Raw genomic sequence first — 22,613 nt, forward strand, 5'->3', positions numbered from 1 at the left:
CGAACAGCAGCTGGGACATGCTGTTTGATACAATCCACCAGTCTTTGGGATATATTACAGACCTGTAGTGAGCTGCCTTCTTGAACTGCTGCAATCCATCTGGTATCTGTAGCAATTTTAGTTCTGAGTGGCTTGCTAGAACATTTCAGAGGCCAGTTAAGAGTCAATCACATTGCTGTGGGTCTGGAGTCCCATGTAGGCCAGACCAGGTAAGGACAGCAGTTTTCCTTCCCCGAAGGACATTAGTGAACCAGATGGGTTTTTACAACAATTGCTGATAGCTTTATGGCACCATTACTGAGACTAGCTTCCAATTCCACATTTTATTAACTGAATTTAAATTCCATCAGCTGCCATTGCGGAATTTGAACCTGGGTTCACAGAACATTAGCCTGAGCCTCTAAATTACTAATCCAGTAACATTACCACTATACCACTGTACTTGTTTTGACTACGGAGGAAGAGGACAAAACATCAGTAGCACAAGGGAACCTAAAATAAATCAGGGAAGGAATTTAGAGAATTTAATATAAGCTGAAAAAATGTAATTCCAGAATTGTGCCATTGGGCTGGAAAATTTCAAATGCCATTTTTAAAGAAGGGAGGGGGGAAGAATGCAGTAATGATAGACCTGTCAATTTAAAAATCAATTATGGAGGAGCTACTGGAATCTATGTCAGGGAGTGGGCATGGAAGTGGGAATAATTTCTGATATGGGGCAGGATGCTGACTACATGAGATCTTGCACTGTTCAGCTCATTAAATACACACCCGCAAGGAGATCACCAATTCTCACAGTAGGGCCGGGCTGGGAGTCACCGTCCCCGCCATTACCTCATGGAGTTGAAAGTCCACCACCATATTTAAAGGACACGCGGACAGCCTGCACTATCCCTTCCATCTTTGCCCGGCCACTGCTCCACCCTTCCCTGCTAACCATTCCTCCCTTCCTTGGTCATCCTCTACACAACTTGCAACACCATCACCCAGTCTCAAGCATAGGCCGGCATTTACAGACACTTCTCAAAGAGGACAATGCAACGGCAACTCACTGTTAATCATGGAAGAAGTGTATAACATCACTTATGTGCAGTCATGAAAGTGAATATTCTAATTTCTAGTTGGCGGGGACCTTAATTTGTAAGGGGAACTTAATTCCAGCGAGGTGACCTATTAATGAGCATGCACGACTTGTTAATGCATGCAACATTGTTCGTCAGGAACCTCAACCTGCCTTTAAAGGCCTGAAAACCTAACTCCTAAAGTTTATCCCATTGTCGTAAAATTGATTTTTGGCCTTACACCAAATTGATTTCCCACGCCTGCCAAGTTTCCTGCTTCTGGTGGGACTGGAAGATTCTGCCCAGTCACTGAGCACTCGGACATGAGGGGACAGCAAATGCAGGTGCAACAACACCGGGGGCAGGATCTTTGGATCATTGGGTGGGTGCAGTGCCCGGGTCTGGGAAAGGCTGGGAAATGGCCTGTCGCCTGCGATCGGCCCCGACCACAATTTCACGCTGGCTGTCCAATTAACAACCAGCCAGCGTGAAAGAATCACTGTGAAGCTCAGAGCTGCTGGGGTCAGAGCAGGAGGAGGGCCGGCACTAAAGTCTGTGTATGCACGGGGGAGCATGCACTGAGAGCTCCCTGAAGGCAGAGAACTACCTCAAGGAGCTGTAGAATTTAAAAATCAAAATAAAGATTTTGAAAAAGTGATAAAAATGTCCCCACATAGGGCTCATTCAGATTAACAAAGACATAGTTAAAATGCTGTCAAGACATTTTTATTTTTAAAAATTAATGTTGGAAACCTCATCCCACCCGTGGATGAGGTTTCTTCAAAAACGCAATGGCTACCTGGCCGATTCCCTTGCCCGCCAACCGTAAGGTTCGGCGGGCAGTGCAAAATAACATTTAATTAACTGACTAATGATCTTAATAGGCCCCATAATTGTCGGCGGGCGGGCTGCCGACTCTCGTGTGTGCCTGCCGACTAAAATATTGTGCAAGTGTGCGATGACATCTGGATACTTGCCCGACATCATTGCGCGCTGTTTTACACCCGATCGGGTCAGGCACGTGACCGCCCACAGGATGTAAAATTCTGCCCCAGAGATGTTTCGTCTCCAAAGCCATTAAGCAGACCCATGTTACAGGAGAAGTAGGAAAGCAGAACAAAGTAGAGGTGGAGTAAAATGCCCTGCACACCACGGTATAGATCATTAATATATATCAGGAAGAGCAAGGGTCCCAACACTGATCCCTGAGGAACTCCACTGCAAACCTTCCTCCAATTTGATAAACAACCATTTATCACTACTCTCTGTTTCCTGTCACTCAGCCAATTTCTTGTCCAAGTGCCTACTTTCCCTTTTATTCCATGACCTAGAATTTTGCTCACAAGTCTGTTGTGTGACTCTGTAACAAATGCCATTTGAAAATCCATTTACACCATATCAACTATGTTTCCTTTATCAACCTTCTCTGTTACCTCCTCAAAAGATTCCAGAAAGTTAGTTAAACATGATTTTCCCTTGATGAATCCATGTTGGCTTTCCTTAATTTTCCTGCACTTGGCTAAGTGATTATTGATTTCATCCCATCTATAGTTTCCTTAAGTTTCCCTATCACTGAGGTCAAACTGACTGGCCTGTAGCTGCCAGCTTTATCCTTGCACCTCTTTTTGAACAATGATGTAACATTCACAGTTCTCCAGTCCTCTGGCACTTCCCCTCTGTCTAAATGAATTTTTAAAAAAGGTCAATCCCGTAAACTGTGCAATCTGGTCATGACTGGCTCATGATTGTTAGAATACAAGGGCCTTCCTCTGATGCCCTGCCACAAACCAGGCAAAAAACAGTGGAAATGCTGAAAAAAATGAAGCATTCAAGTGCAATGCCACCTCCTTTTTCTAATCTGGACAAGCCCCATTTCAAACGTTGCTGGCTGTCCCTTTCTTGTTCTTCTAGGTAGTCAAGGTCATAGGTTTGGAAGGTGCTGTCGAAGGAGCCTTGTGAGTTGCTGCACTGCATCTTATAAATAGTAAAAGCTGGAGCCACTGTGAAGTGGTGGTGGAGGGACTGAATGCTTAACCATTGTGGATGGGACGCTGATCAAGCAGGCTGCTTTGTCCTGGTTGGTGCTTACATTCTTGAGTGTTGTTGGAGCTGCAGACATGCAGGCAAGTGGGGAGTATTCCATCACACTCCTGACCTGTGCCTTGTAGATGGTGGACAGGCTTTTGGTGAGTTAAAAGGCATGTTATGTGCCAGAGAATTTACAGTCTTTGATCTACTCTTGTAGCCAATATTTATTTGACTGGTGTAGTTAAGTTTCCGGTCAATGGTGATACCGCTTCCCCAACTCCCCAGCCCAAAATATTAATATCAGATAGACGCAAGTGTTGTGGGCATACTGGAACAGCTTGGCTAGTTCTGGAGCACATTTTCAGCATTGCAGCTGGGTTGTTGTTGTACCCATTGCCTTTGCTGTATCCAGTGTGCTCAGCAGTTTCTTGATATCATGTAGAATGAATTGATTTGGCTGAAGACCAGCTTCCCTGATAGTGGAGAACTCAGGAGGCACCAGAGATGTATCATCCGCTCAGCACTCCCGGATAAAGATGGTTGCAAATGGTTCAGTTTTGTCTTCTGCACGCATTGGCTGGACTTTGCCACCATTGTGCATGAATGTTCCTGAAGCATCCACCTCCCATTCATTGTTTGTTTGTCCACCATCATTCATGACAGAAGTGTGGTAGGACTGCAGAGCTTTGACCTGATCCATTGGCTGTGGTTTCACTTAGCTCTGTTTATAGAATGTTGCTGCCATTGTTTAGCATGCAGGCATGTGTTGTAACTTCACTAGGTTTGCATCTGTTTTTTTGATACTCCTGTTGCTCCTGACATGATCCCCTACATCCCCTATTCAATTTTGCCCTAATTTCTACATATATCCATTTAATTTTCTAACTTAAGTTTTCTTTTGACTTAATTTACCCTTTACAGGTTTGGTCTCCCTGTAAGGTGGGGGTTGTTGGGAAGACAGCAGAAGCCATAGTTGGTCAGGATGATGTTGTGCAGCCTGAAGGAGCATCCAGCTCAGCCCCACAAAATTTAAGAGGAACTAACATTTGGAATCCTCTATGGCTGGGTCTCCAGTTGATACTGGTCACAGGATGTAGTGGCTACCCTCTTGCCCAGTTCAAACCCAATATGGCACTCTGGGTCCAATGTACATCAAAGGACCCTGATTAAAATTTTAAATGGACCTAATGCCAGATCTACGTGGCTCCAACAGTAAGCCTGGGAGACCATTGCTGTCTACCACAACTGAGGGTGGTAGACCATCGTCCACCATTTCCATGGCAATACCATCCCATTTTTGCAGGATGGGAAATCTACCACTCTATGTCTCCAATTTTTAATTTCATTGAGACACAAACACTTAATTATTGAGTGCAATTCAATGGTATCATTTGCATATGGTGCATCAGTAATATGATGCAAATTTCAGGTAAGTGAAAGCTACTGAAAATTGTGCCTGAAGCTTCCAAGCCTAATGCTGTAATGATCACTGCCTTAATTTCATTTAGTTGAAATAGGATCCCTCAATGCATGGTGAGAGAAATCAATTTGTCTCAAGGTAGAACATTGTTGTAATTAGGCAGCTCATAAAAATATGCCACTGTACTTCCAGGGTACCTTAACCTTTACTTTTACTTAATCACATCACTGCCATAGAGCTAGGCTCACATCTTTAAAAAGTTTAACAACCCCATTCAAAGACTCTCCACAACTGTGACTGTATATAACAGCATTACATTATTTTAGTTCTCCAGCTCGACCATCTAGTTATTTTGAAAACTTTGGATCATTTAAAGGATTGTTTCATTTCTAAACTATTATTTCTTAAGATTCTGAATTTTCTGTAGAACAGAAATCTATTTTTACTCTTTGACACCTATAAGTGCATAATGCAAAAATTAAAATGAATAATTTACAAGCAATAAGAAAGTGACAAAGGAATATTTCATATGGTCAATTCAATACCACCATTGTCCTCCAAGGATCAATATGGTAAGACGGCTCTCAAAGAATTACAAAAGAAAGCTAGGAATGGGACTTAATTCTTTTCTATAAGTATTTATAAATGTGTTACAATATTAATATCAAAAAATATATATAAACCAGAAATATCATTAAGAACCTATAGAGACTGACAACGTGGCTCTTATGAGAGCTTCTACTGACCATGAAAGGGCTTCAATTGAGACTGAGATAATAGTTGGTCATAACAAGATGCTGCTATCTTTCACAAGCAAAGCATGCTACATCTCTGGAGCTTTATTGTTTCTGCACCAGTAGCCATTTTGCTGATTTCTTTAGCACACTACCACAGAACATTCCTCGTGTTACATCAAAGGCAACAGTTAAGATCCATAGTCATTACAGTCTGTTTTTTCACCCCTGGGGGAAAAGCCAAATTATAACTGTGCTCTATTTGGCTCAAAGAAAATACTTTTTGTCAGTAATTGTTTTCTTTTTTCATGCTAAAATTATATCAGATTAAACCTTAAAACCACTGGTCACTGTGTTTCTTGAAATTCTTTTTGCATTTCTTAAAATTCATCATATTAAACGTTAAATGTATTTGTGTTAAATGCATACACCATCCTTTGATGCTCCATTACAATTTTAATTGTTCATCAGTGTTAATCTCTTTCTGATGAGAAAATAGATGTGAAATAAGTGGGTTCACAGCACTCCTGAGTTGGAATCAATCTTGATCTATCTATATTAACCAGAGACGTACTTTACAAACTGGGCAAGATCTTCTTGAAATTTACATTCCAATCTCAGCACCTAGTTCTCTATTTCTCTCCCTTTTTCAAAGACACAAATCCAACCATTTTGAGTGGATCTGTAGCCTAGCTGGACATTGCTGTTTTGTGCCAGTCTGTGATTTGCTCCCTTGCTGGTGAGGAAAAGAAATGGCAGCTGGAGTCCAATTTTGGATCTTGATAATGGCACTTCAATACACTAACTTGGCCTGTCACTGGTTGCTTGCAAGTCAGGACATTTCTGTCAGTTAAGCAAGCTTTTTTTAAAAAAGAGATTCCTTGCATATTTCTCATGGCTCTTGCTTATCTCTTTTCCTCACCAGCAAGGGAGCAAATCGCAGACTCTAGTTTTGAGAAGCAATATTGGAGAGAAATGCACTGACACTAACCGCCCAATAAGTAGTTTAGATGCAAGTGGATTGGAATGTTTAATCTTATTTAAGTAAAGCCTAGCTTCGCACTGGATAAATAGTGTGGAGCTATTGGAAATAATTAATGAAGTGTTCAACTGGGACAGCCTGAAACACAAACATTTTGATGCTTTAATACATTCCCAAGCTACAATTTCCAATCTTAAGTTTGTTTTTCTGTATTCATCTATACTGGACATGACCAGTTCATCCAGAAATTCTTGTTTTATTAATTTTAAAGCTTGAATTTGCAGAATTAAACTTGAAAGTGTTTTTACAATGTTTATTTTCAGAAACTTCTCTATCATGCCTCTGAAAAAGAAACAGTGCAAGGTTTCAACCTCCTAAACCCATTCCCACAATTTCATATATAATTTGCTGGGCCCCAAGAGAAAGCATTTTGCTCTAAAATCTTCCTCTTAATTGTTTGTATCGTGAAGGTGGATGAGTGTCCAGCATGGCTCATCTTCTGCTTTAGCTTCTTTACTGAAAAGCACCATGCTTCAATTCTACACTACTCTCCAAGGCCAATAACTCAAATCATATGAAAAGGCTGACACAAATTTTTGTCCCACTGTTTACTTATACTACATATCGGGCTACAAATCCTGAAACGGTAAGAGTGAAAAATTCTTCTCCGTTTTAGGATCCCAAAGGACCAACTGTAAATCCCACTAAACAGTTCCTGTGCTTTAAAGGGTGCATTATCAATCCCTTATATTTTGATTTGTTGTTGTGTAACTCCCATGTCTCAAATTTAGCAAAAATAGATCCTGAAAATTGGTTAATTTAAAGAGTACTAATTCTATGTTTGAGTTTCTAAATTTCAAAGCCTTTAACACTATACTGTAAATCAATGATGGCCGACAGTACTTTGAAGATGATGTAGATTATAGCCTTATGCATGAATGTTAGGGAGTGTTTATACTTACTGTGGCAGCAGTAAATTCTGGAGCATTGTCATTCACATCGGTCACAATAATAAGTGCAGTTGCTGTATTAGAAAGACCATAGTTTAGGTTCCCATCCATATCAGTGGCTTGAATGATGACTGTGTATCGTGGGACTTTCTGAAAAGGAAAAGACACAGTCTACAGTAAATATGTATAACTAATTGAATCTGGATGCAGTTGGGAGCAGAGATTACAGCAATTTACGTAAACTTGTATTGTAATTAAAATACAGGCTATTTTATAATCCAGTCCCTCTTCTCAACCTAGTCTGAATTTGAAGGGTCTAATTTATCTGCTAATTAATCTCTAAATTTTGCAATTAAGGAACAAAAACAAACAGGCCCTAGTAATGAGTAAAGCTCAAACAAAATAGGCAAGATATACTCAGTGTTCTTAATTTTTATTTGTAGCTTACAATGCTTAAATGTGGAAATGCTGACTTTACCCACAATGTCTAATTAGATTAGTATGCCATTTAGGAATATTTACCTTGTTAAGATTGTTGAATAAGATGCTTCAGAAGGAAATGAAAAGTATTGCACTCCCACTGGCAGATGGCTACAGATTAGAAGCTGAGGGTAGTCAAGCATGAAGACTCCTGATGAAAGGCAATCAACCTAAAAAGTTAACTTTATTTCTCTGTCTGGCCTGCTGAGTATTTCTAGTATGTTCTATTTTTATTTCAGGTTTCCAGCATCTGCAGTATTTAGCTTCTAAGACTTCAGCTTTGGAACAGATTTTACCACAGTTTCAAAACATAAATGAACACTGGTCTATGACCAATTTCCAAATCAGAATTTGCAGAAAAGAGGTTCCAACATATCTCACATTAACTTAAGAGAAGATGATTGATCTGAAAAGGGACTGATAAATTGAAATCAGTAAGAGTCAATGTACTCTAAGGAATTTCCCTTGGTGTACACCCACAAAGTGGACAGGATTTTCCTGTCGGCGATTTGAGGGTGGGGCCCGCTCGCCGATGGGAAAATGACACGGGATGACATCGGGAGGAACCCCCAACGTCATCCCGGACCCTTTAAATTTTCAGGAAGGCGGGCGGACAGCGAAATCAGCTGTCCACCTGCCAACCTGTCAATGGCCAATTAAGGCCATTGACAAGCTAATTAAGATAATTAAATACCTGCCTGTCCAACCTTAAGGCTGGCGGGCAGGCCAGGAGCCTATAATACATGAAACCTCATCCACTGGCGGGATGAGGTTTCATGTCCGTTTTTAAAAAGTTTCATAAAAGTTGTTTGTTTCTTATTAACACGTCCCATCTCATGTGACATTGTCATAGCGCTTCCTGCCAGGCAGGCCACTGGGCAGGCCTTAATTGGCCCACCCGCTTAAAATGGTGGCGGGCCCTGTTTCAGCGGCAGGGGTCAACTGTCCACCCGCTGCTGAGCTGGTGGGGCCCGCACGCCCACCAAGGGCAAAATTCTGCCCACTGTGTCTATTATTTCAGCAGGGTTTGGTTGATTAGGGATCAAAAAGGAGGCCTTCTTCTAGAGGCAGATAGCATGGCTGAGATACTAAATTAGTTCGTTCTAACTGACTTTACTTAAAAAATAGCAGATGTTTAATGTCACAGTAAAGGAGCAGGTAGCAGAGAAAGTGGGCATGATAAAAATAAAGAGGAAGTATTAAAAATAGAAAAGCCACCCAGTCCAGACAGGGTGTGTCCTACATTGCTTACAGAAGTAACTGCAGAGATAGCAGAGATTATGGCCACAATTCATTATTCCTCCTTAGATATTGAAATGGTGCCAGAGGACAGGAGGACTGCAAATGTTACATCACCATCCAAAAAAGGGAACTGCGATAAACCCAGTAGTCATAGGCTAGTCAGCCTAAGTCAGGAGGCACAAGCACAAGTCAAGAGTGTGATGGAATGCTCTCTACCTGCCTGGATGAGTGCAGCTCCAACAACACTCAAGAAGCTCAACACCATCCAGGAAAAAGCAACCCACTTGATTGGCACCCCAATATTCACTCCCTCCACCACCAATGCACAGTGGCAGTAGGGTCTACCATATACAAGATTCACGGAAGGAACTCATTAAGGCTCCTTTGACAGAACCCTCCATACCCGCGACCTCTACCACCTAGAAGGTCAAGGGCAGTAGATGCATGGGAACGCCACCATTTGCAAGTTCTGCTCCAGGCCACACATCATCCTGACTGGAACTATATTGCTGTTCCTTCACTGTCACTGGGTCAAAATCCTGGAATTTCCCTCCTAACAGTGGGTATACCTCCCCAACATGGACTGCAGCATGGTGGCTCACCACGACCTTCTCAAGGGCAATTAGGGATGGGCAATAAATGCTGGCCTAGCCAGTAACACCCATATCCTGTGAAAGAATAAATTTTTAAAAAGCTTAGCACCCGATAGGTAAACCTTTAAAACAATAATAGAGGACAAAATTAATTGGCATTTTGAAAAATACAGGTTAATAAATGACAGCCAGCACAGATTTGTTAAAGGCAAATCATATTGATTGTGAGGGTTTAAGATGTCACCCTGTATATTTTTTTTATAAAATATACATAGATATCTCATGGCAATTTCTAAAATTTCAAAAACCAGCCAAAGACTTTTTAAAATGGCTGAAGCTATGTCTGTCTGTGATCCTCGAACAAAAGGAGTTGCCGTGACAGTATCAAAGAAACTTGTACTTCGTTATCTCTGAAGAGACACTAACAACCCCCTGTAGGCTGCAGATACCAAATTTAAAGAGAACTACACAAAGGCCAGCAGCACTTCATAACCCAGGCTGGCCAACTGGCGTTTACTCATCTGCTAGGACAAAGGGCCCTGCAACCTTCCTTTCAATTCTTAATGGTTGGGAATCTCGGGAATCTGGACGAGGGATATATATCCCTTGTTAAAGACAAAAGTGGAGAGATGGGATTCATCTGACATGGACCTCAAGCTTGTGTAACCAGTGATAATACCTTGCTATGCTGCAATATCTCAGTCTTCTATTTGACTAAGTAACTAGCAGCATCACGGAAAAGGGGTTGAGCACAGATTGAATACCTGGGCCCCATATACACTGTTTCTACTGGAACTACTATCCCATTGCCTACAAGACTGATTCATCTCTGCATGTCTATCTCATTGTGTGAAGTCAACCCCACCGGAAAAGCAAATTATCCAGCATTGGTTTTCAACCCACTGACCTCCATATGGGAATGTCTCATTGGGCTTTGATTCTGGACTCTGGTCTGACATGAAACAACATTGATTTTCTCTGTGGTCTCTGAACTTTAAATCTTTCTTTTTTCTACTCCTCATTTACTGTGTGAATGCAAAAGGGGCAACAATGCTACACTCTTCCCGAGTTTGAGTGTGTGCAAATAAACTAACCCTTTGGGTTTATCCTCCCTCTAGTTTGCTGTGGGGTTATTAATATAAAATTGGATCACACCGAAACTGAGGCGTTGGAAAATATGCCACCACTTCTAGAGGGGGAAGCAAATCAAAAACACCTTTCCTTTTACGGACGGGTGGCAAGAGGAGAAATTAGTGGATTTAAATTAACCCCGCTCCTGTCTGTAACATGGGGCTGAATTTTGAAGTTGGTGGGCAGGCAGGCCTGGGAGCAGCCGGGAGAAGGTCCGCCACCCATGATCGGCCCCCGACCGCGAAAGGGGTGCTGAAACGCTCAGCGCTGCTGGGGTGGGGATGAGCACAGAAGTCTGCGTATGCACGCAGGAGTGGGCCCTGAAAGCCCCCTGAGGGCACAGAGCTGCTTCAGGGAGCTGAAGAATTGGAGAAACAATAATAAAGATTTGAAAGATGAGATAAACATGTCCCCACATGTGGCTCAGTCACATGAAGAGGGACATGTCTAAAATGAAGTTGAATTTTTTTTTTCATTTTTTTTTATTTACCATTGGAAACCTCATCCCGCCCATGAATGAGGTTGATGCAAAGGCCGCCTGACCTATTCACCCACCTGCCAACCGAATGTTTGAACAGGCAGCAAAAAATACAAATCAATTAATTGCTTAAGGGCCTTAATAGGCCTTTTAATTGTTGGTGGGCACACTGCTGACTCTTGCGGACGCCTGCCGAGTGAAAGATCTCGAGCTTGCACGATGATGTCGAGACGCTTGGCTGACATCATTGTGCATGATTTTACGCCTGATCGGGTCATGCGAACACAAAATTCAGCCCATGATTAATTTGCTTGAGTTCTTAAGTGAAGTATCAGAAAGAGTTGATGAGGGCGATGCAGTTGATGTTGCGTATATGTATTTTCAAAGGGAATCTGATAAAATACTACATAATAGACTTGTTAACAAAATTAAAACCCATCAGATTAAAGGGGCCATGACAGCAAGGATGCAGAATGGGTTAAGAGACACAAAGCAGATATTGGTGAACTTTTGCTTTTTCAGACTGCAAGTAAGTATATAGTTGTACCCCCCACCCCCCACCTTCCGCCCAGGGATCGATTATAAGGATCATTGCTCTTTTGATATATATTAGTGTCCCTAACTTGGGTATATACAGCATAATTTGAAAGGTTGCAGATGACAGAAAACTTGGTCATTCAGTATGATATAGACAGTCTGGTGAAATGGCCTGAACACATGGGAAATGAAATTGAACACAGGGAAGTATGAAGTGATGCACTTTGGTAGGAAGAATGAGGAGAGGCAATATATGATACAATTTTAAAGGATGGCCAGACAGGGAAAACTGGGGTGTGTGTGCACATAAATCTTTGTAGCTGTTAAACATGATCCTGGGCTTTATACACAGAAGCATTGAGTACAAAAGCAAGGAAGTTATGTTAAACCTTTATAAATCAGTGGTTAGGCCCCTGCTGCAGTATTGTACTAGCTGGAAACCAACTTTAGGAAGAATGTCAAAGTCTTAAGAGAGGGTGCAGAGGAGATTTACTAGAAACATACTAATAATGAAGGACTTCAGTTACATGGAGAAATTAGAGAAGCTGGGATTGTTCTCCTTAGAGCAGGGAAGGTTAAAGGGAGTTTAACAGGGACGTTCAACATCATGGTTTTGAAAGATTAAATGAGGAGAAACGGTTTTTGGTAACTAGAGAACAAATTTAAGCTAATTGACAAAAGATTTAGAAGAGGGGAAAACTTTTGTTTGTGGAGTGAATTGTTAAGGGCCAGAACAGACACAGAACAGAACAGGCTGGGATGGCCTCTTTCTGCTGTGTCATTCTCGGATTCTATGAAACCAGTGAAGACAAGTACTGCTGGCATCTGGCACCCAGGATTGATGGGCAGAGGAAAGAATCAGTCTCCCTGACTGGAATTTTCTTTTCCAGCAGATTTAGTCTTACCCCAAATTTCAGTCTTATGTTCTGGAAATCCTTTTTAATCTTGAAAGAAATGTTTTCTTTTGCCATTTTTTGTTGTCTTGATTCTAACGCATTAAAATATACACAATCTTTATTCAGTCCCCCAATGCGCAGAGAGAATCCTAGCCGATCCAGCAGTGGTGTCATTCTGAGGGTAGATGTAGCTCAAGTTCAGAACAAAAAATTAACTTTCATTTAGTAGCTCAGCATGTCTCAGAACGCCCCACATGCAATAAATTTCTGCAATATACAGAGGTTAGGTAAACAAGTGCAACAACTATTTTGAACACAGCAAGGTTTCACAAATAGCAATTAGACCAATGAAGTGTTGATATGTTTCTTTTGGTATTATTGACTAAGGGATGAATATTGCTGTGGTGCGGTGTGGGTGTGGAGGTTGGCATGTTTAAAATTTAAAGGATGACCTAAGCAGATACAATTGGCTGCACTGGCTGAAGCTAGAAATTGGGGTCAGTTCCAAATGGCCAGAAGCTGCCAGCTAGACATCACGGTTTGATGCAAGCATCTTCATCAGAACTAGCTGGGTGCTGCAAGGATCATTGCTGGCCCCTCTGCTATTTACAATCTATGTTAATAACTTAGATGAAGGAACTTAGAGCAAGGTATCCAAGTTTGTTGATGACACAAAGCTAGGTGCAGGCTGCAAAGTAGAGGAAAGAGGCTGAAAAGAGATACAGACAGATTAAATGAGTCAGTAATAAGGTGGCAGATGGGGTATAATGTAGAGAAGTGTGAGGTTATTCACTTTGGTAACCAGAATAGAAAAGCAGTATATTTTTTAAAAAGATGTGGAGCTTCCAGACGTTGATGTTCAGAGAAACTTGGGTGTACTCATACAAGGGACATGAAAGTTAACATGTAAGTACAGGAAGCAATTAGGAAGGTAAATGGCATGTTGGCCTTTATTGCACTGGATTACAATGATAAGCAAGTCTTGCTGCAAATGTGTAAGGCTTTGTAAGAGCAAACCTGAAGTACTTTGTATTATTTTGGTCTCCATATCTAAGGAAGGAAATACTTGCCCTAGAGGAGGGACAGCAAAGGTTCACTAGATTGGTTTCTGGGATGAGAGGGCTGTCCTATGATGAGAGAATGAGCAAATTGGTCTATTTAGAGTTTAGAAGAATGACAGGTGATCACATTGAAACATAAAAGATTCTGCAGGAGCTCATCAGGCTAGACACTGAGAGGTTATTTCACCTGGCTGTGGAATCTAGAACACGGGGCCATAGCCTCAGAGTAAGAGGCTGATTATTTAGGTCTGAGATGAGGAGTAATTTCTTCACTCAGTGGGTTGTGAAGGTGGATTTTTGGTCTCTCAGGGAATGAAAGGATATGAGGAGCTGGCAGGAAAGTGGAGTTGAGGCAGTGGATCAGCCATGATCATATTGAATGGCAGGGTAGGCTTGAGGGGCTATAAAGTCTACTTCTGCTCCTATTCCTTGTGTTCTTTAAATTTTTATGAGGGCCAATAGGAGCTCCTGATAGAATTTCACTAAAATGGAAAATCTGACCCAAGCTCTCATCCTGATTGCAGATATGAAATACAAGAGACTCTGATGAGTTAGGTACCACAAGAATTCCAAAAGCTTAGACCCAGTTATTGTGACCTGGTTAAAGTGCTGCTTTTAATTATCTCTGAAAGTGACACTCAGCAAATAGAAGAGAAAGAATCGAATGCAGTCATAACTCCTTGGGCAGAATTTCACCCTTGTCGGGCAGGCTCAGCTGGAAGGCAAATTCACACTGGTGAGCTAATTAAGGCCCGCCCAGCGTGAAACACGAGCAGCAGCGTTCAGTGCTGCCTGTGTGGGCGGGGGAAGAGGGCGAGCGCGAACCTGGTGTATGTGCACGAGTAAGTGCTTGAAAATATCCCTCATAGACTATTCCATTCACAGCAATTCCTCTTAAAAGAATGCACTCCATTTTGATTCACAGTGAGGATAACCTGATGGCCTCATACAAAAGGCCAATATATCTTCAGGCCCTAATGCCCCACTTGACAACAACTGTGGGAAGTTGTCTTTACTGGATCTTAAGTAACAATGCAGTGCAGGTCCATCTGTTGCAGGACACAGCAGCACAGAGGTGGCACAATCAACATAAGAACTCTTTGTTGCAGTCTCAAACCTGCCTCCATCTCCTTCCTTTAGGAATAATGATATGCACTGGCAAACAGGGTATTGTTATCATCCTTCTGTCGGGCTGCTTTGCTCAGTGGACATAGTTGCATGCCTATCTACTAGTGAGTGAGCTGGTAAACAAGATACTGCAGATGCAGAGACCAATGGAAGATGAAGCACATGCTGTTTATTAACACAAGTAACAGAGCACTAACACGTGTCTTCTCCAACCAGACCCTATTCTAAACTATTGATTAACATTGTTGCCCGTGCTACATAGCAATTGGGTAATACAGTCACAAGGTCAATCTGCTCACCTTCTCTTAAAGGTGTATTGCAACTCAGATTACCACAGGTATCCTCGTCGCTATAACCTGATGTGACACAACCTTCAGCTCTGCAGGCATCAAACAGCGGTGGGGGGTGAGGGATGTGGGGAAGTGGCTGTGATCATTTACTTGCTGTTGTAGCTCCACATTGAGTTGCCTTTGCCTTTCTCCATGATGGTACTTAACCTCCTCCTTCAACCTGATAAAAGGCTCCCTACTGACTAAAATGCATCTTGACCTTTTCCAGACATTGCGAGAAATTTTATCCTCCCATTCTGCCACTTTTCTTTAATTGTCAACATTCCTTTAAATATAACCTGAATCTCAGCTTTCTATTCCATTACTAATCTCCCTCCCTGCACATATCAAAAACTACACTAAGAGCTCTGAATTATTAGGGAAATGAGTTGACCTTGGAAAATTACATGTTATTAACATGTTACTACTCTGCACCTGTAGTTAACCATTTAGGACTGCATAATGCCATGAAAATTGACCATAATCACGCTGGGCAATTTAAATATATGGAAAATATATATCGTCTATAAATGGATATCTTGATTAACTGCCTCATGAAGACAGCCCAGTTCAACAGAAAGCCACTCTTTAAATGTGCAATGACCATGGTAAAGGCTGAACTTGCTGCTATTTTAAAACTGTGAGCTGGCACTTCTTCAGCCAAAGGGAGCTCCGAAAGTGCAATTTTGGTTGCTGTGGGTTGCACATGGTAACAGCATCAATCAGCTTAAGTATGTGTCTAATGAAGTTATTCATTTGCAAATCAAAATTTTGAACTGCTTCCGAAAGCCAACACAGATGACAGTATTACATTGAAATAAATATGGCTGAAACACATTGAAATCAGTAGTTTTGTTACCTTTCTCTCAATACACCTAGAGTGTGAAATCAAATCATATCGTTAAAAGGGATAAGCTATTCTCAATAATGCAGTTGTAGAATTACAGCATGGCTTGTAGGGGAAACCTGAAACCAATGGAAAATACAATTGAAATTGTATTAACATCTGCTGAGCTCAGTGCTTTATGGACAGAACTACTGGTCAACAATATCCCATTTGATTTCTGCGCTAACGGAGCAAATTGGGCAAGCAACCCACTTGTTTTTTAAATCTAATGTGAGGTCGGGAGGAGCTCAACATTCAGCAAAGTATGGGATTCTTCCTATCATTTAGTGTCACATTGTACTATGCTACTTAAGCACATGGTGAATGAAGTGTTGGGATGTTCAAAAAGTGAGAACAGGTCCTTCAAAAAATGCAAGCTTAAATTTGAATAAATTATTTCTGCCTTTAAATGATCCTGACATGCTCATCTTGTCAACACATCTATGTTTTCCAATATGGCAGGCAGTGTCCTTCCAACCATATTGGAAGATTAAAAGGTCAGCTAGTGCCGGAAATAAATGGATGCTGTACAGCTGAATTTCTAGGCCCAAATATATATATATATATAACTTATTTTTCATTGCTTAAAGCATAATCAGTTTGAAGTCACTGAATTCATTCATCTAGGCTTTGTAAACTAAGAACAGGCACCTTGAAGGGATGATTATCTGGCCAAGGTAGATCGAGCAGCCAATTCTTACAAGCACCAATGTATAAATGTTGCTATGGAGAGAACTGCATGACAATGATGGTAATTTTATGCACAGACTAAATCTATTACTGATTCTTAGAGCATTATAGACCACATTGCTATGTGGTAATTTATAGCTGCCAGTAAATTAAGCCATCTAATACAAAAAGTGTTGCGGTAATTGTTTAAAGCAGCTTAATAAACCAGAAATGAGACTCCAGGACCCTATAAATTACTGCATAGTTATACCGTCATATTACAAATTGCAGGTAGCGAATCTTGCTGTGGTGCAGAAGTCACTCACCCTAGACACAGGTAGGTGTCAGCCTTGGCTCATCAGTTGAGCTCTTGACTCTAAATCAGAAGATTGTGGGTTCAAATCACATTCCAGAAACGTTGGGTGGAATCTTAGTCCCTGCAGAAATGGCAGGACCAATTATGGGTTGGGAACCTGCTTTACTAATAAATGGGACTTGGCCATGGCTCTTTAACTACAGCCACTCAGCATTATGGTTGCCACTTAGCATCATGCCTCAGGGTTGTCTGACCAATTAGGAACGGCACTTGGGATGGCACATCCATTGTCAAATGAAGGCCTTTTAATTAAAAGGATCACAGCATGGGTTACAATGGCTCACAATGACATGGATTTTTGAGGCTACAGCAATCACAGGAATGGCGACGGGGCCTAGGAAAGCTGCTCCCTTGGGGAGGTCTCATTCTCACCTGGACATCCTGAGAGACTGAAGTGAGGTGAGATTTTCCAAGGATGAGAGAATGAGGACAACCTCTCCAATCAAGCAGGCATGGATGGAAGTGGCCAAGCCAGCAGCAGAAATCTGTCCCTCCAACTTGGAGACAGTGCACCAAGAGGATTGAGGACCTCAGGAGGCATGGCAGGTGAGTGGCAGAACATACTCAGGGTCAAACCCCACACTCTTGAGTTTCCCATTATTCTCCTGCACAGCACTCCTCAAAAAACATACCTTGCAGCTCCATTCATTCCTCTGTCTCCTGGCACTTCCTATCATCATCTGAGCAGTCAATACTCACACTCACCCTCATCCCATTGCCCTCTCACACCCATGCCTCACATTCACCCTCCACAAAGGTATCCTTCCCTCCTCTTCACAAAAGTCTTTAAGAACACACATACCTCTCTGCGTTCTCTCCTTCCAGGAGAGGAGAGCACTTTGTGAGGAGCAGAGATCTAGGCGGTGGGTGTAGCCCTCCAGTGACGGGCACCTTGTTGGCCATTGGCAATGCATGCATGCCTGCCTGCTCCACTGGTAAGGACATCTTGTTCCAGGAGGCTGCAAGTGTCAGCAGTTACCTGTTATGAAAACCTGAGCCTGCTGAGGCACTGATGCTCAGACATGTCAAAAGAGCTGATCCTTTGCCCAAAGACCCTGTCTTGGAGGCTTTACTTCCTTCCAGCTGAATCTCAGAATCCATTCCCTCTGCCCTGTGGAGGGACAAGTACAAGAGCATACATACACTCAGAATACCAAATCATAATAAGTTAATGAAAGTAGCTCCAATGAAATGCTTCAACACCTTATAAATCCATTCCAGATAGACTGGATTTAGATTGCACACAATGCTACATGGTACTTTCTGCAGCTTTCCTGTGGAAAGGATCTCTCACAATGTGATTTTGCTGCCTGGTAGGGTGGATGTGCGGCTATGCCCAGAGGAGTTTGCTGGAACCCATAACATTCTTGTGACAAGCCCTAATTACTATTAGCTCGGTGAGCTGCCAACGTGAGACACTTTACCAGCAGATAGTTCACTGATTAGAAGGGCAAGATATCTGTCAGTGCATCTGCTGATAATCATGCAGGGCACATTGAGAGATTGGTGGTGAGCCACCTTCTTGAACTACTGCAATCCATTTAGTGAAGTACTCTCACAGTGCTGTTAAAGAGGGCATTTCAGGATTTTGATCCAGCAACACTGAAGGAACAATAATATATTTCCGAGTCAAGACGGTGTGTAACTTGGAGGGGAAGTTTCAGACAGTGTGTTCCCAACAGCCTTGTCCTTTTTGGCGGTAAATGTTTTACATTTGGGAGATGCTGTCAAAGAAGCTGTGGCAAGCTCAGTAGCCAACTCCCGATCTTCTCTAACTTCGCATTGCAACGGTCTGGTTATTATGTCCTCAGTTCAAGGCCAGGACTTCATATGCCTTCCATGACCTGTACTTTCAGTTTACATTAGCTCAGGACTAGACTTTTGCAGAGTCAGGCCAACTCTGGAGCCCTTTTTTAAATGGCACATGGGACCCAATTCTGGGATTCCTACTCCCATTTCTGGTGCCAATAATTTTTGCCAGCGCGGGATAAGAGTGCCGGTAGTGAACCCACACCTTGCACTCCTAACCTTCCTAGTTCCATTGTGGGGGCACGCAGCTCATACCCCACCCCTCCCACAATTTTCATGGAGTTCGGCTAGCTTCTTGAGAACACATCGTTCAAGACATTCAGTGGAATTGTGAACCATAGTCTGAATTTAGGAACCAATCGAAAGGTGTGTTTATAAAGTCTTACCCATGCCCCCTATGCCCCATGCATCTTCCATGCTATCTGTTTCTGTTGATATATTTGCAGATGGCCTGATTATGAATGCCTGGTTAAGCTCTAAGACTCTCTGATGAATTAGCACATCAGGGGTCCTCTTTCATAGGTGGATATGGAGTTTTTGCTTTGATTGATTGACATCTTTATGAGGTTAAAATAAGCTAATCTTTCTTTGAATTTTTTTTAATGTATCTATGCTTATTTGGGCAAGATTAAGAGGTGTGAAGTGGGGTAAAGCCTCTATTACTGATACTATAATGGCTCTGTCTGATGGATACCTTTATAGGGTGTAAGAACAGCAATATTTTGCAACCCAGATTTTTGAATGGGTGTTCTATTTTTAAGTGTATTAAAGACTTGCCATTGTTCTTATTTCCCACATTGGTTCCATAATTCATACCGCACATGGAGGATGCGGGGGGGCAACAGATGGGCATGCAAGGTAGAATGATGGGCATGGGGAACAAAACCAGGGGCCCCTGGGGATGCACTCATATCTGCAAGCCCTCACACAGGCAATGACCTCAGGTGGTCAGTGCCAATGTGGGAGATGGATGATGCATCCAGTATCCCAGCTAGGTCCATCAATGGTGAGCAGGGAGGTCCAGAGCCACCTCACATTGGTACACAAGCTGCTTGTCATCTCTGTGAGGTCCTCTCAGGGTGCTCTGGATGACGGCAGCAACACCTCCGCCAGTGACTGTCGTATCTGATGAGACTCCAATGACTGGGGAGGTGCCAGCCATGGCACTGGCTGCTCCCTCCCAGGTGGGGCCAGCACAGACTCCGATGGCCAGAGGACGACTGCCAAGGCCAACAAGACAGCAGAGTCAGCAGGCTGTCTCCAACGCCAATGCCAGCGAAGAGGGGGCACCAAGATGTAGCGCTTGGAAATGTAAGTTAAAGGTACCATGAGAACAAGAGGGACAGTTCATGGGTGATTTTCTGTTCATTTATGTCTGGTTTACATGTCTGGCAGTGTGGGCATCAACAAGAGTAATAATAATGTCATTATGCATTCATTGTGACAATAACATTAGATTTGCTTTAGTTCTGATGGCCTGAGTATGCTTCACCTTTATTCTTTCCGGTGCAGGGTACGCCAGTATGTAATGCTGGACATGAGTGGCTGGAGACTTTATTGCACAGGCATTGAGTGGGCTTTGGGCGCAAATGAAAGGGTCATTTCAGACATCCGGGATGGAGGTGGCAGCCCTGGTGTGAGTTGGAAGCAGATCTCTGGTAGCCTAGCTGAAGGAGCGTTGGATCAAGTTGTCTCTACCTCCTTGGAGGTCACCGAGGTTGCCTCCATGCCCTCAGCGTTCTCCTCACTGTGCTCTTCTGACTCACTATTAGATTCATCATCCTTGGTCTGTGCAGCTGTGTCAAGATCCTCTTCCTCCTGTGGGACTCCCTTGCCAGTGCCAGATTGTGCAGAACACAGCATGCAACCATTATCAGTGACACCCGCTCTGGGTATTGTAGTGCTCCCCCTAAATGGTCCAGGCATCAGAAGCGCATCGTCAGCAGACCTATGGTCCCCCCTATCACCGCCCTTTTGGAGGCATGACTCCTATTGTAACGCTGCTCTGCCTCTGTTCTTGGATGGCTGAGAAGCATCATAAGCCACCTTTTCAACGGATAATCCTTGTCACCCAGCAGCCATCCATCCAGTTGGGCTGGAGCACTGCAGAGCCTCAGCACCAGGGAATGTCTCAGGATGTAAGCATCTTGGGAGCTGCCTGGGGTACTTTGCACAGACTTGCAGAATGTGCATTCTGTGGTCACACATATCTGGAGTGGAATCCTTTCCTGTTGACAAAGGCACCCGGCTGATTCACTGGCACCTTGATGGCCACATGCGTGCAGTCGATGGTACCCTGGACGCGGGGGAGTCCAGCAATAGCTGCAAAGCCTCTGGCTTACTCAGCCTGGCTGGCCTCATCCATACCATAAAGAATAAAGGTCAGTACTGCCTGAACAGAGCTTCTTTTATCAGCTTGATGCAACTGTGGACAGCTGATTGGGAGATTCCACACAGATCCCTCACTGAGTCCTGGAAAGAGCTGGAGGCATAGAAGTTGAGGGCCACTGTTACCTTCAGAGCCACTGGCATGGGGTGTCCACCCACACAGTCGGAGTTGATCTCAGGCCCAATCATCTGACAAATTAGGTCACTGTCTCCCTTGAAAGGTGGAGCCTTCATCGGCATTGCACCTCAGACATAGTGAGATAGCTGCATCGCCGCCTGTAAATCCTGGCAGCAGGATAGTAGTGTCTTCCGTGGCCCCTTCTGCCTTAGACTTGCTGTTGACCCCTTGTGCCTGCAGCTCTCCTCCCTCAGGTCCCTCCCTGGGAAGCTGTACAGGGATACCTGGCCTCCTCTCCCTCTTGCCTCTCTCTTCTTCCTCAGAGGAGATGCCACCAGCAGAGACCACAATCCCAATTACCAGGGTAAGAGAAGGCTGCCTGATACCTGGAAGGGTCCACATGGTCTGAATCCTTCAGGGGTCTTAGAGACACCACCAATAAGTCCTGAAATGAAACCTGGGAATGAGAACAATGGAGCCCCGAACAGAGACGAAGTGGCCAAGTACCAATAAGCAACCAGCAGCAAACTATCTCCAAAGCTCCTCACCACTCATACCGGCAATGCTGCTGACCCTTCTTATTCCTCCCTTGGATGAGGTTTTGCAAAACGTTGGCTGCCTGCCTGCTTGTGCAACGAGCATGAAATTGCACGGGTAACGTAAAATCCACCTTAATTGCCTTTTTAATGGCCTTAACTAGCCCCATAATTGATGGAGGGCTCCCGCGCCTGCCTGCCGACTGAAATATCGCACAAGTGCACGATGATGTCAGGCCGTTCACCCAACGTCATCACATGCTATTTTACACTGAGCAGGTTGGGCTGCACCCGCCTGCTCAGCGAAAAATTCTGCCCATGGCGATCTCCACTGAAACAAACTACACCTATGGCAAAGATTGTTTGCAACCTTTATAATTAAATGTGTGAAGAGCTGGAACCTATTAAGAAAACAGCATCTCCTCTTGGTGAATGCTGAACTTGCATCAAAATCAACAGGCTATTAACCTCTGCCATGGATATGTACATACCTGTTTCTCTTTGTTTACTTATGCTGCAGTGTACAGACCTTTTCAATACCTCATGACTTGTCTGTTAAATGCCACATATGTGATAACCAAAAAAAAACTATGGATATTTATTAAGTGTACTTCATGTTGTCTAACAAGCCCTATTGTACCCAAATTTGGCGTTTGGACTGAAATGCAGTATGTCCTCAGCCACATTTTTAGATCATAATCATGGTTCCCCAAGGAATCATAGAGTAAATATATCTTCATGTTCAAAGAGCTTTGACTTTGTCTGGTAAATTAGCAGTCAC

The 22,613-nt window shown here is 43.0% G+C and overlaps 1 protein-coding gene across 1 annotated transcript in view; it reads right to left on the reverse strand.

Annotated features, from left to right (window-relative positions):
* The window catches only part of LOC121287484 (cadherin-4-like), a 729,269-nt gene that overhangs the window by 78,546 nt on the left and 628,110 nt on the right, over nucleotides 1-22,613 (reverse strand). Inside the window, exon 8 of the mRNA XM_041205414.1 lies at nucleotides 7,188-7,325. Coding sequence (XP_041061348.1) covers nucleotides 7,188-7,325 — 138 coding nt within the window. The remainder of the gene's footprint in view (nucleotides 1-7,187; nucleotides 7,326-22,613) is intronic.

This window comes from Carcharodon carcharias, chromosome 14 (genome assembly GCF_017639515.1).
Source record: "Carcharodon carcharias isolate sCarCar2 chromosome 14, sCarCar2.pri, whole genome shotgun sequence".
Lineage (NCBI taxonomy): Eukaryota > Metazoa > Chordata > Chondrichthyes > Lamniformes > Lamnidae > Carcharodon > Carcharodon carcharias.